General features: G+C 45.1%; 1 protein-coding gene across 1 annotated transcript in view; it reads right to left on the bottom strand.

Annotated features, from left to right (window-relative positions):
• Positions 1–13,830, bottom strand: part of LOC108802615 (zinc finger protein 850-like) — a 40,993-nt gene extending 27,163 nt beyond the window's left edge. The window contains exons 1-3 of the mRNA XM_018574471.1: positions 12,698–13,830; positions 4,685–5,529; positions 678–1,757 (exon numbers count right to left, since the gene is read on the bottom strand). Coding sequence (XP_018429973.1) covers positions 678–1,757; positions 4,685–5,529; positions 12,698–13,751 — 2,979 coding nt within the window. The 5' untranslated portion in view covers positions 13,752–13,830. The remainder of the gene's footprint in view (positions 1–677; positions 1,758–4,684; positions 5,530–12,697) is intronic.
• Positions 13,831–14,523: the final 693 nt, after the last annotated feature.

Genomic DNA, 14,523 nt, shown 5'->3' with positions numbered 1-14,523 from the left:
CCAATGGAGGACTCTCTATGACCTGAGCTCATTCCCATCACCAATGGAGGACTCTCTATGAACCGAGCTCATTCCCATCACCAATGGATGACTCTCTATGATCTGAGCTCATTCCCATCACCAATGGATGACTCTCTATGAACCAAGCTCATTCCTATCACCAATGGAGGACTCTCTATGTACTGAGCTCATTCCCATCACCAATGGAGGGCTCTCTATGAACTGAGCTAATTCCCATCACCAATGGAGGACTCTCTATGAACTGAGCTCATTCCCATCACCAATGGAGGACTCTCTATGAACTGAGCTCATTCCCTTCACCAATGGAGGACTCTCTATGAACTGAGCTCATTCCCATCACCAATGGAGGACTCTCTATGAACCGAGCTCATTCCCATCATCAATGGAGAACTCTCTATGAACGGAGCTCATTCCAATCATCTAAGAATTATGGTTATTTCTAAAAAAAAAATGGCCTTAAAACTGAATATTGTAAATGGTGAAACTTTATTTTACAAAGCTGTTAACACACAATAAAATCTAAAGTAAATCTCACATAGCAGTAATAGAAAATTCATAGTTGTTAATCTTCTATTGGTTACTCCTTCCACACTCCCCATAGGTTCCTCTGAACAATAATAAGGTTGTTAGTCCACATGTGTTTTCTGGTGTTGAACAAGTGCTCGTTTCTGAGCGTAACTTTTCCCGCACTTTAAACACGGATAAGGCCGCTCACCCGTGTGAGTGATCTGGTGTCTAACAAGTTTTTCTTTCCGAGTGAAAGATTTCCCGCACACCGAACATGAATACGGACGCTCCCCTGTGTGACTTCTTTGGTGTATGAGAAGTTTTTCTTTCTGAGCAAAAGATTTCCCGCATTCTAAACATGAATAGGGACGCACACCTGTGTGAACTTTCTGGTGCTGAAGAAGGCTTCCTTTGCCCTTGAAGCTTTTCCCGCACTCTGAACATGAATAGGGACGCTCATCCGTGTGCGTTCTCTGGTGTAGAAGAAGCTTATCTTTCTGAATGAAACATTTCCCACACTCTGGACACATAAAAGGACGCTCTCCTGTGTGAATTTTCTGGTGATCATGGAAGTGTGCTTTGTGAATGAAAGATTTCCCACACTCTGAGCATGTGAAAGGATACTCACCTGTGTGACTTCTCTGGTGATTTACATATGCTCCTCTCTGAACAAAAGATTTCTCACACTCCTCACATGAATAGGGACGCTCACCCGTGTGAATTCTCTGGTGTTTAAGAAAGTTTCCTTTATCGTTGAAACTTTTTCCGCACTCTGCACATGAGAAAGGTCGCTCCCCTGTGTGAACTCTCTGGTGACTAAGAAAGTTGCCTTTCTGAGTGAAACTCTTCCCACACTCTGAACATGAGAAAGGACGCTCATTCTTGTGACATCTCTGGTGTATAACAAGCAGTCTTTTCTGAGAGAAAGATTTCCCGCAGTCTGAACATAAATAAGGGCGCTCACCCGTGTGACTTCTCCGGTGAATGGCAAGGTGTCTTTTTTCAAAGAAACTTTTGCCGCACTCTAAACAGGAATAAGGACGCACACCTGTGTGAATTTTCTGGTGACTTTGGAGGTTGCCTTTCCGAGTGAAACTTTCCCCGCACACTTGACACGAGAACGGACGCTCGCCTGTGTGGATTGTCTGGTGGTTGTAAAGGGCTCCTTTCTGAGTGAAGCTTTTCCCGCACTCTGAACATGAGAAAGGTCGTTGACTCTTGTGACCTCTCTGACGTATAGGAAGCTCTGTTGTTTCTTTGAAAGATTTTCCAGACACGGAGGACAATGAACTCTCTGCTGTCTGAACTCCTTCCTGCTTGGAAGAAGATTCATTGGGATCAGATGGCTCTGTTGGTCTCTCCGCACTCTGAGATCTCAGATGGAAGTCTGAAGTCATGTGATGTGATGGATTCGAAGATTCCTCAGGATTAGATGGATCTGTTGATCTCTCCGCACTGTGAGGACCTTGGTGGACATCTGAAGTCATGTGATGTGATTGATCAGAAGGTTCCTCAGGATTAGAGGGATCCATTGATGTCTCTGAATGGGAAGGTCTGCGATGTCTATTATGCGTGATGGGATTCACTCCCGTAGAATGTTGTGTGATGTCATCATCATCTTCTGCTTTATACTCCGAAGAGACCTTCTTCTGGACATAGTGTCCATCTGTTGGAAAACCAATTTTGATCATGTTATTTATTACTTTTCATGCCTTTTTGATACCCAATGGTGGTATTTTCTGGCATGATGCCACACCAGAGAGGCGGCGGGAGTGAAAAGAGCTGGACAAGTGGCGGCGCTACTGGTGTGGGAAAAGAGGGGCTCGGGGCTCATAGAGAACCGGGTTGACTCCTCAGTCTACGGGAGGGATGGGTTAAGTCTAAACGGGGACGGAGCAGGACTTTTGAGGGACACAATGGTTAGAAGTCTGGAGGAGCTAGAAAGTGAGGAGGACTTTGACAGAAACGTGAATGGACAGGTCACATGACCCGGCAACCCTTGTAATTATTTAAATACATTACTTTATACTCATAAATGTGAACTTTGTATTCAATTTGTGTTCATGACTTACTGAGGGCGATATGTAGAGAAGATTCCTCCTGTTCACTCTCCATCATCACCTCCCCCTCCTCCATAGACTGCTGAGCTCCTCCCACCAACATCTCTTCTTCTTCCTCTTTAACCTCAACTTTCATGTCTTCCAGTTCTTCATCCTAAAACCCCAAAAATAACATCTGGAAATTGAGTTTCCAATAATAAAATATTGTACATAGAAATCCAAATCTCATAGTTCAGTATATTCCCCGAGTTCTATTGCCCAGTCCCACCTACCTGATCATGGTGGGGGACGGTGAGATCTTCCTGTGTGGGATCCCGGGAATACAGAGGACCTCCCTCCTCCATAGACTGCTGAGCTCCACTCACCAACGTCTCTTCTTCTTCCTCTTTAATTTCAGCTTTGACGTCTTTCAGTTCTTCATCCTAAAACCCCAAAAAAGATCAAATATAACATCTGGAAAAGTAGAGCTGCCAACAATAAGAGATATAGGAGATGTCATCTCATACTTTCCAACAACTTCTGGTTTTCTCTTTCATAGACCCACCTACCTGATCATGGTGGGGGACGGTGAGATCTTCCTGGGTGGAGTCCCGGGAATACAGAGGACGGGGACATCTCTCTGGTGGGTTCCTCTTACTGGATCCATCTGTAGGAAACACACACACTGACTGAGTACATTGTTTCTATGTGTGTATCAGATGATGGGGGATGTAGGCGGAGCCTCCGTACTGCTCTCTCCTCTTACCCGGTGATGTGAGGGGCGGCTCATTCTCCATCATCGATCACCCGTCAAAAAACATTGAATTCTGTTGCTTATTTATTGAAGAATCATGTCACGAGCGTCATTTAGGCCACGCAGGGTCTCTTCTTCAGGGCAACTATGTTTGAGATGTGTCTGGTCTATAAGCTGACGGCTCTGGAACAAAATATCATGATATTACCTCATCAATCTTCAGATATCTCCACACTAATCCCTAACAAGTCATCTCTCACTCGGGAACTTCCTATTTTTAGGCTACGTCATTTCCTTTTTGTTATCTGACATCGCTTCCTGTCTGCTCATGACATCACTTCCCTTTGTTTGCGCTCTGTGCTTATAAGTGAGATCACCATCTTGTGGAGAATGTAAATAATGCAGCTTATGGTGTTCCCATCACCAATGGAGGACTCTCTATGAACTGAGCTCATTCCCATCACCAATGGAGGACTCTCTATGAACTGAGCTCACTCCCATCACCAATGGAGGACTCTCTATGATCTGAGCTCATTCCCATCACCAATGGAGGACTCTCTATGAACCGAGCTCATTCCCATCACCAATGGAGGACTCTCTATGAACTGAGCTCATTCCCATCACCAATGGATGACTCTCTATGAACTGAGCTCATTCCCATCACCAATGGATGACTCTCTATGAACCGAGCTCATTCCCATCACCAATGGAGAACTCTCTATGAACTGAGCTCATTCCCATCACCAATGGATGACTCTCTATGAACTGAGCTCATTCCCATCACCAATGGAGGACTCTCTATGATCTGAGCTCATTCCCATCACCAATGGATGACTCTCTATGAACCGAGCTCATTCCCATCACCAATGGAGGACTCTCTATGAACTGAGCTCATTCCCATCACCAATGGAGGACTCTCTATGACCTGAGCTCATTCCCATCACCAATGGAGGACTCTCTATGAACCGAGCTCATTCCCATCACCAATGGAGGACTCTCTATGATCTGAGCTCATTCCCATCACCAATGGAGGACTCTCTATGATCTGAGCTCATTCCCATCACCAATGGAGGACTCTCTATGAACCGAGCTCATTCCCATCACCAATGGAGGACTCTCTATGAACTGAGCTCACACCAATCATCTAAGAATTATGGTTATTTAAAAAAAATAAAAAAATTGACTCACAACAGAATATTGTAAATGGTGAAACTTTATTTTACAAAGCTGTTAACACACAATAAAATCTAAAGTAAATCTCACATAGCAGTAATAGAAAATTCATAGTTGTTAATCTTCTATTGGTTACTCCTTCCACACTCCCCATAGGTTCCTCTGAACAATAATAAGGTTGTTAGTCCACATGTGTTTTCTGGTGTTTAACAAGTGAATTTTTCTGAGCGTAACTTTTCCCGCACTTCGAACACGAATAAGGCCGCTCCCCTGTGTGGGTGATCTGGTGTGTGAGAAGTTTTTGTTTCCGAATGAAACCTTTCCCACACACTGAACATGAATACGGACGCTCCCCCGTGTGAATTCTTTGGTGTATGAGAAGTTTTTCTTTCTGAGCAAAAGATTTCCCGCACTCTAAACATGAATAAGGACGCACACCTGTGTGAATTTTCTGGTGCTCCAGAAGGCTTGCTTTGCCCTTGAAGCTTTTCCCACACTCTGAACATGAATAGGGACGCTCATCTGTGTGCGTTCTCTGGTGTAGAAGAAGCTTATATTTCTGAATGAAACATTTCCCGCACTCTGAACACATATAAGGACGCTCTCCTGTGTGAATTTTCTGGTGATCATGGAACAGTCTTTTGTGATTAAAACATTTCCCGCACTCTGAGCATGTGAAAGGATACTCACCTGTGTGAATTCTCTGGTGATTTACATATGCTGCTCTCTGAACAAAAGATTTCCCGCACTCCTCACATAAATAAGGGCGCTCACCCGTGTGATTTCTCTGGTGAATGGCAAGTTGCCTTTTCTGAAAGTAACTTTTGCCGCACACTAAACATGAATAAGGACGCACACCTGTGTGAAATGTCTGGTGAACTTGGAGGCTGCCTTTCCGGAAGAAACTTTTCCCGCACACTGGACACGAGAACGGACGCTCGCCTGTGTGGATTTTCTGGTGGTTATTAAGGGCTCCTTTCTGAGTGTAGCTTTTCCCGCACTCTGTACATGAGAAACGTTGTTCACCCTTGTGACCTCTCTCGGGTGTAGACACAGAGGGCAATGAACTCTCTGCTGTGTGAACTCCTTCCTGCTTGGAAGAAGATTCATTGGGATCAGATGGATCTGTTGATCTCTCCGCACGCTGAGATCTCAGATGGAAGTCTGAGGTCATGTGATGTGATGGATCAGAAGGTTCCTCAGGATTAGAGGGATCCATTGATGTCTCTGCATGGGAAGGTCTGTGATGTCTATTATGAGTAATGAGATTCACTCCCGGAGAATGTTGTGTGATGTCATCATCATCTTCTGCTTTATATTCTGAAGAGACCTTCTTCTGGACATAGTGTCCATCTGTTGGAAAACCAATTTTGATCATGTTATTTATTACTTTTCATGCCTTTTTGATACCCAATGGTGGTATTTTCTGGCATGATGCCACACCAGAGAGGCGGCGGGAGTGAAAAGAGCTGGACAAGTGGCGGCGGTACTGGTGTGGGAAAAGAGGGGCTCAGGTTCATAGAGAACTGGTTTGACTTCTCGGTCTACGGGAGGGATGGGCTGCGTGTAAACGGGGACGGAGCAGAACTTTGAAGGACACAATGGTTAGAAGGCTGGAGGACCTTGAATAGAATCGGGTATAATAGACGGAGGGCAAAGGTATAGAGGGGTGTAATATAAGGGGGGTCAATGGAGTCGGTAAGGAACTTGCATAGATACAGAAAAGAGTTGCCATTTGGGAATGACCAGCACCAATTTGGAAGGTAAGTTCACCAATGGTAGAAGTCTGGAGGAGCTGGAACGTGAGGAGGACTTTGGCCGAAACGTGACTGCACAGGTCACATGATAACATAGACACCCAGACAGGTGTGTGCAGCCAATCCCAGGAACGCCTCTGACTTGTGGCTTATGCCCTGCCATGCTCACACCATAAGCTTGGGCTTGCTTTCGGCGTCCCCCGCCGCATCCATGGGAACCGGTGACGCCGATCCCGGCGTGGACTGTATTTACAGCAATTGTTTTACCAATGGTGGGATTGTGACGTCATTAGGACGTCACATGATCGCGGCAGACTTGGGGATTGGCTTATTTCCACAGTACCTTGTGTGTGTGTATATATGTATATGGTTTCACTTTCGTTTTGCATCACTCATTTTGCCTGATGAAGGGAATCCTGTGAGACCCCCCGAAACGTTGCTTTTTGATGCATCGCGTGTCAATAAACAGACGCCATTGATTCATCACACGGAGTGCCGGTGTCCTTGTTATCATGTGATGATAGACGACTGCCGCGCCCCCGTCTTTTATATGGAACAGCGTTTTTTAGTGCGATGGGTTGATGGACTGTGGACAGGTCACATGACCCAACAACCCTTGTGATTATTTAAATACATCACTTTGTACTCCTAAATGTGAACTTTGTATTCCATTCATGTTCATGACTCACTTGTGTCCGTATGTAGAGAAGATTCATCCTGTTCACTTTCCATCATCATCTCCCCCTCCTCTATAGACTGCTGAGCTCCTCCCACCAACGTCTCTTCTTCTTCCGTTTTAATCTCAACTTTCATGTCTTTCAGTTCTTCACCCTAAAACCCCCAAAAAGTAACATCTGGAAAATTGAGTTTCCAATAATAAAATATTGTACATAGAATGTCAAATCTCATCGTTCAGAATATTCTTTTGAGTTCTATTGCCCAGTCCCACCTACCTGACCATGGTGGGGGACGGTGAGATCTTCCTGGGTGGGATCCCGGGAATACAGAGGACCTCCCTCCTCCATAGACTGCTGAGCTCCACTCACCAACGTCTCTTCTTCTTCCGTTTTAATCTCAACTTTCATGTCTTTCAGTTCTTCATCCTAAAACCCCAAAAAAGATCAAATATAACATCTGGAAAAGTAGAGCTGCCAACAATAAGAGATATAGGAGATGTCATCTCATCCTTTCCAACAACTTCTGTTTTTCTCTTTCCCAGACCCAGCTACCTGGTGATGGTGGGGGAGGGTGAGATCTTCCTGGGTGGGATCCCGGGAATACAGAGGACGGGGACATCTCTCTGGTGGGTTCCTCTTACTGGATCCATCTGTAGGAAACACACACACTGACTGAATACATTGTTTCTATGTGTGTATCAGATGATGGGGGATCTAGGTGGAGCCTCCGTACTGCTCCACAAAGTCTCCTCTTACACAGATATGGAGAACAGATGCTCCATCACGATGTCCTTGTAGAGATCATCTGACTTGATGATGGTCTACATCTCACGGTGAAGGTCTACAGACCCTCAATCATCACTCCATATACCTGAATAGTTTCTGTATTAATGTCCATTACTCACCTTTGATGGTATCTAGAGAAGGTTCCTCTTGTTTGATGGCTTCCCTCATCTCATGTGACATAGAACTGTGACCTGTTCCCTCCATAGTGTCTGTTACTTACTTGTGTTGATCGGTAGAGAAATGTCATCCTGATCACTTTTCATCATCATCCCGACCTCCTCCGTGGACGGCCGGTCACCCCCCACATACGTCTCCACTGCTTCCTCTTTAACCTCAGCTTTGATATTGTTCCGTTCTTCACCCTAAACCCCAAAAATAATAGAAAACATCTCATAAAGCTGAACTCCGGGGAGATAGAAAAGACACAAAGGAATGCAGCTCTGTATTTGTTAATTTATTTTGTATGTCAGCAATGTAGAGTAACTACGGGAATGTGACCTGGTGTCATCCTCCCGCAAAGTTCAGATTGACTTCTGTGTTCTATACACCGATTCCCACCTACCTGGTGATGGTGGGGGAGGGTGAGATCTTCCTGGGTGGGATCCCGGGAATACAGAGGACGGTGACATCTCTCTGGTGGGTTCCTCTTACTGGATCCATCTGTAGGAAACACACACACTGACTGAATACATTGTTTCTATGATGTAGACGTGATCTCACTTGATGATGTGAAGGTCTACAGATCCTCAATCATCAGTCCAATCCATATACATGAACGGTTTCTGAATGTTTATTACTCACTTGTGTTTATATCTAGAGAAGTTTCCTCCGGCTTAGTTGTCACCATCATCCAGACCTTCTCCATAGTCTGCTGATAATTCATCACAGACGTCTCTTCTTCCTCTTTAACCTCAACTTTCATATCCCTTCGTTTTTCATGCTAAACCAACAAAATTACAGTAAATATCTTTCAATTGTGGGCACTGATCACCTAAAACATACAGAGGAATGTAATATCAAAGTCTAGAGTGACTACTTGGTCCTCAGTCCCATCTACCTGATCATGGTGGGGGAGGGTGAGATCTTCCTGGGTGGAGTCCCGGGAATACAGGGGGCGGGGACATCTCTCTGGTGGGTTCTGGGGGCGGGGACATCTCTCTGGTGGGTTCCTCTTACTGGATCCATCTGTAGGAAACACACACACTGACTGAATACATTGTTTCTATGTGTGTATCTGAATCTAGGTGGACCCGTCGTACTTAAGTCTGCTTTATAATATATTTGAGGGAGATGTAGACGTGATCTCACTTGATGATGTGAAGGTCTACAGATCCTCAATCATCAGTCCAATCCATATACATGAACGGTTTCTGAATGTTTATCACTCACTTGTGTTTATATCTACGGAAGTTTCCTCTGGCTTAGTTGTCACCATCATCCCGACCTTCTCCATAGTCTGCTGATAATTCATCACAGATGTCTCTTCTTCTTCCTCTTTAACCTCAACTTTCATATCCCTTCGTTTTTCATGCTAAACCAACAAAATTACAGTAAATATCTTTCAATTGTGGGCACTGATCACCTAAAACATACAGAGGAATGTAATGTCCAGAGTGACTACTTGACCCTCAGCCCCACCTACCTGATCATGGTGGGGGATGGTGAGATCTTCCTGGGTGGGGTCCCGGGAATACAGGGGGCGGGGACATCTCTCTGGTGGGTTCCTCTTACTGGATCCATCTGTAGGAAACACACACACTGACTGAATACATTGTTTCTATGTGTGTATCAGGTGATGGGGGATGTAGGTGGAGCCTCCGTACTGCTCTCTCCTATTACCCGGTGATGTGAGGGGCGGCTCATTCTCCATCACCACGTCCTTGCAGAGATCCCGGTGTCCTCCTAGATACTCCCACTCCTCCATCATCGATCACCAGTCAAAAAACATTGGATTCTTTTGCTTATTTATTGAAAAATCATGTCACGAGCGTCATTTAGGCCACGTTTCGGGGTCACGCAGGGTCTCTTCATCGGGGTTTAAGATGTATCTGGTCTATAAGCTGAGGGCTCTGGAACAAAATATCATGATATTACCTCATCTATCTTCAGATATCTCCACACTAATCCCTAACAAGTCATCTCTCACTCGAGAAACTTCCCACTTTTAGGCGACGTCATTTCCCTTTTGTTATCTGACATCGCTTCCTGTCTGCTCATGACATCACTTCCTGTCTGCTCATGACATCACTTCCCTTTGTTTGCGCTCTGTGCTTATAAGTGAGATCACCATCTTGTGGAGAATGTAAATTTTGCAGCTTATGGTGTTCTTCTGTGCGTCAAAAGCTGCGTCACGGCTCAGTCCTCACTTTTGTTGAATATGTTTCACCTCAAACAAAACCCGGAGATTAACTAAAAATAATAAAAACAATATTTTGAATTTTAAATGCTTTTATAAATATAGACAGGGCCTTTTGGGGGGCGGGGGAATTTAAAAAAATGTTTTGTTTGTTTGTTTTTTTTCATTTTATGCTTCTTTAATTTTTTTTTATTAGTTTTTTGTTGTTTTTTTTACACTTAGCAATAAAGTTATCACATGGGGGGAAGAAGCTCCCTAAGCGATAGCCAGTTTACATGACAGGTCCTCTTTATGGAGACATCAGCGGTCTCCCAGACCCCCTAATGTCACCTAGGGACCCCTCAGAGATCAGAGGCATGGAGCAGACATCTGCTTCACCAGCTTCTCCCCGCCTTCTGTAGCTTCCTGCATTCGGGGACCGGAGAGGAGATCGTAGGGGAGATTGTGTGCTGATCTCCCAGCCGCGCCGGTCCCGGCCTGCACCGGTTCACAGCCGATCTCGGGATCGGCAACAGCATTGAGAGCGCAGGGGGGACCGCAGCTAATACAAGCTATCGGGCTGGCATGTAAAGCTCCTAGCCGGCCGTTTCATTACAATCGTCGGCCGGGAAGCTGCTCGTCTCTGGCTCTGGCGTCCTCTCGTCTGCGAGCGGATTTTTCAAGCCCTGAATATATGTATTGTGGCAATGCCAGGGTGTAGTATGGCGACTATGGCACCCAGGACTCTCGGCCAGAGGGGCTGAGAGGGTCCAGAATGTGAACCATTTTATAAGGAAGAACCTGGCCTTGCAGATTCTTCCGGGTTTTCCTAACTGTAGCCGGGATCTGGAGCTCTGGGTGGGATGAGATCTCCAGTCCCGGGGTCAGGTGTTGCCTGGGCTGATCAGGTGGCTGAGAGCAGCCGCATTAGGAAGCCGGCCCAGAGCTTAGAGGAGAGTCGTGGGTGTGCAGGAGGGGGCACATATCCACAGGCCGACCACGCTGTGTGCGCGAGCACAAGTGACACAGCCAGGAAGGCTGGGAGTGGTCCAGAGGGTCGGGGACCCTGAGAGACTGAGAGAGACAGTGACCCACGAGGGGTGAATACCGAAACCGCTCGGAGCTGAGGAAAGCTGCTGAGCAATACTTAGCAGAAATACGGTAAAGTCCTGGGACTATCACACAAGGAGTGTATGGGACAGACAAGAGGTCGGTGAGACCAAAATACAACGTTTTGATGAAAGTCCAATGAACTGTTCTGTTTGAGTCATGCTGAAGAAAGGCGAGTCATGTGGTGAAGTTCATGGACTGCTGACCTCTGAATGAAGACCGTCCTTGTATGTTAAAGTCGGCTTCAGGAGTGGTCACTTAGCCGACCGATGAGTGGAAATGGATCTTCTGGAATCTGAAAGCTTCTGATGATGACTTCCATATCACCGATGAAGATAATGATTGTGAAACCCAACCTTCTGGACTCTCTATGATCTGAGCTCATTCCCATCACCAATGGAGGACTCTCTATGACCCGAGCTCATTCCCATCACCAATGGATGACTCTCTATGAACCGAGCTCCAATGGAGGACTATCTATGATCTGAGCTCATTCCCATCACCAATGGAGGACTCTCTATGAACCGAGCTCCAATGGAGGACTCTCTATGAACCGAGCTCATTCCCATCACCAATGGAGGACTCTCTATGAACTGAGCTCATTCCCATCACCAATGGAGGACTCTCTATGAACCGAGCTCATTCCCATCACCAATGGAGGACTCTCTATGACCTGAGCTCATTCCCATCACCAATGGAGGACTCTCTATGAACTGAGCTCATTCCCATCACCAATGGAGGACTCTCTATGAACTGAGCTCATTCCCATCACCAATGGAGGACTCTCTATGAACTGAGCTCATTCCCATCACCAATGGATGACTCTCTATGAACCGAGCTCATTCCCATCACCAATGGAGGACTCTCTATGAACCGAGCTCATTCCCATAACTCATCATCTAAGAATTCTGGTAATTTGTAAAAGAAAAACACGACTCAGAACAGAACCTTGTAGTCTGGAAGATGTTTTATTTCTTTTACAGAATAAGAATAATTGAGTAACACAAAATAGAAGAAAAATAAAAAAACGTTTAATGGTAATTTTGCCAGTTTCTTAAACAAAAAGAACAATGTGAAGAAGTAGCCAATATCAACCAAAAGTGAGTGTTGTCCGTGTATTTCCATACATGGTCATATATTAGCACTTTTTAGTTGTATGGGGCCGTCTGTGCGGGAAAAGTCAGCACTGTGTGTTTAGAGAAGATTACTAGAACGGAATCCGCACAGACCAATAACTATCACATCACGGGTCTAAAACGTCATATTTTTTTTAATCCTGTCCCCAAATACACCAAATTGAACATAAAAAGAGTATCAACCTGTGTCAGCTTACTGTTGCGCAATAAGTGGCTTTCTGTAATTGAAATGTTTTCTGCATTCTGAATATAAGAAAGGACGTTCACTTCTGTTATTTTTTTGCCATGCTCCCCATAAAAGGTTTGTTAGTCCATGTTAATTCTCTGGTGTAGAACAGATGGACTTCTCTGGCAAACATTTCCCGCACGAAAGACATACCTAAGAACTCTCACCTGTGTGACTTCTTTGGTGCCTACGAAGCTGTCCTTTCTGAATGAAACATTTCCCACAATCTGAACATGAATAAGGACGTTCACCCGTGTGAATCATCTGGTGTCTAAGAAGGTCTGCTTTCTGAGTGAAACATTTTCCGCACTCTGAACATGAGAAACAACGTTCTCTGGTGTGACTTCTCTGGTGTCGATAAAGGCATGCTTTGCGATAGAAACTTTTCCCGCACAATGAACATGAAAAAGGACGCTCTCCTGTGTGGCTTCTCTGGTGTCTAATAAGGTCTATTTTCCTATAGAAAGATTTTCCGCACTCTGAACATGAGAAAGGGCGCTCGCCTGTGTGAATTCTCTGGTGTTTAAGAAGCTCTCCTTTCTGAGTGAAAGATTTGCCGCACTCTGGACATGAGAAAGGACGCTCGCCCGTGTGTATTCTCTGGTGTTGAAGAAGTACTTGTTTTGTAGAGAAACACTTTCCACACACTGCACATAAATATGGACGCTCGCCTCTGTGACCTTTCTGGTGCTTAACAAGGCCTCCTTTTCCAATGAAACTTTTCCCGCACTCCGTACAGAAAAAAGGGCGCTCACCCGTGTGGCTTTTCTGGTGACTGATGAGATCTCCTTTGTGAATGAAACATTTATCACACTCTGAACAAGAGAAAGGACGCTCACCCGTGTGAGTTCTCTGGTGTTTCAGAAGGTGCCCTTTTCTAATGAAACATTTTCCGCACTCTGAACATGAAAAAGGACGCTCGCCCGTATGAGTTCTCTGGTGAATAAGCAGATCTGCTTTCTGAATGAAACCTTTCCCACACTCTGGACATGAATATGGACGCTCACCTGTGTGAAGTCTCTGGTGTCTAATAAGACCTACTTTCTCGGTGAAACTTTTCTCGCACTCTGAGCACGAGAAAGGACGCTCACCCGTGTGGCTTCTCTGATGTCTGAGAAGCTGTCTTGTTGTTTTGAAAGATTTCCCGCACTCTGAACATGAGAATGAACTCTTTCCTGTGTGATCTCCTTCATGGCTTACAGAAGACTCCTCAGGATTAGAGGGAGCCATTGATGTCTCTGAATGGGAAGGTCTGTGATGTCTATTAGGAGTAATGGGATTCACCCCGGGAGAATGTTGTGTGATGTCATCATCTTCGGCATTACAATTGGAAGCTACAGTAGAATGCCGATCAGATCTTCTCCTATTCCGGACATCACGTCCATCTGTAGGAAATCAATTTTTTGCAAAAAATGAGTAGGTTTCATATGTTTACTTCGGTCAGACGGTCACAAGAAATAGTAAGTACCCCCCCTCCCCTCTGGAAATTGTTCACGTCTTTGAATGGACAAATATCAGTTCCTCCAGATGAAGGTGATCTATGGCCATACAAGAACATGGGACCTTTTCAATAATAATATCAACAGATGTCATGGTGCGGAAAAGGTAAATACACCCTGGGCCTCAGAATCCAATCTTGCCCCTCTGTAGAATAAATTATCTCTTGTAGGCATTTTGCCCTCCCGTCTCTGGGAAATGTTCGACCGCTTTCCCGTACAAAACTCTTTCCTTTGCCAAGATCTTTGTGAGTTTTCTTGCAGGAACTGCCCATTTGAAAATCTCCTCCTCATTTGTTGGTCACATGACGTTATATTGAGGGTTGGAGATGGACCTTCATATGGTGTACAGTATCTCCTCCTCATTTGTTGGTCACATGACGTTATATTGAGGAATGGAGATGGACCTTCATATGGTGTCCAATATCTCCTCACTTAATGGAAACAATGGCCAGTGTTGTACTATGATTATTTTCTTCTCGGAAGGACTAGATTTTGTGATATAT

The sequence above is a fragment of the Nanorana parkeri genome, unplaced genomic scaffold, assembly GCF_000935625.1.
Source record: "Nanorana parkeri isolate BGI_ZX_2015 unplaced genomic scaffold, ASM93562v1 scaffold2981, whole genome shotgun sequence".
In the NCBI taxonomy this organism is placed as follows: Eukaryota; Metazoa; Chordata; class Amphibia; order Anura; family Dicroglossidae; genus Nanorana; species Nanorana parkeri.
The sequence above is the reverse complement of the archived record's forward strand: the minus strand, read 5'-3'. Positions and strand labels throughout refer to the sequence as shown.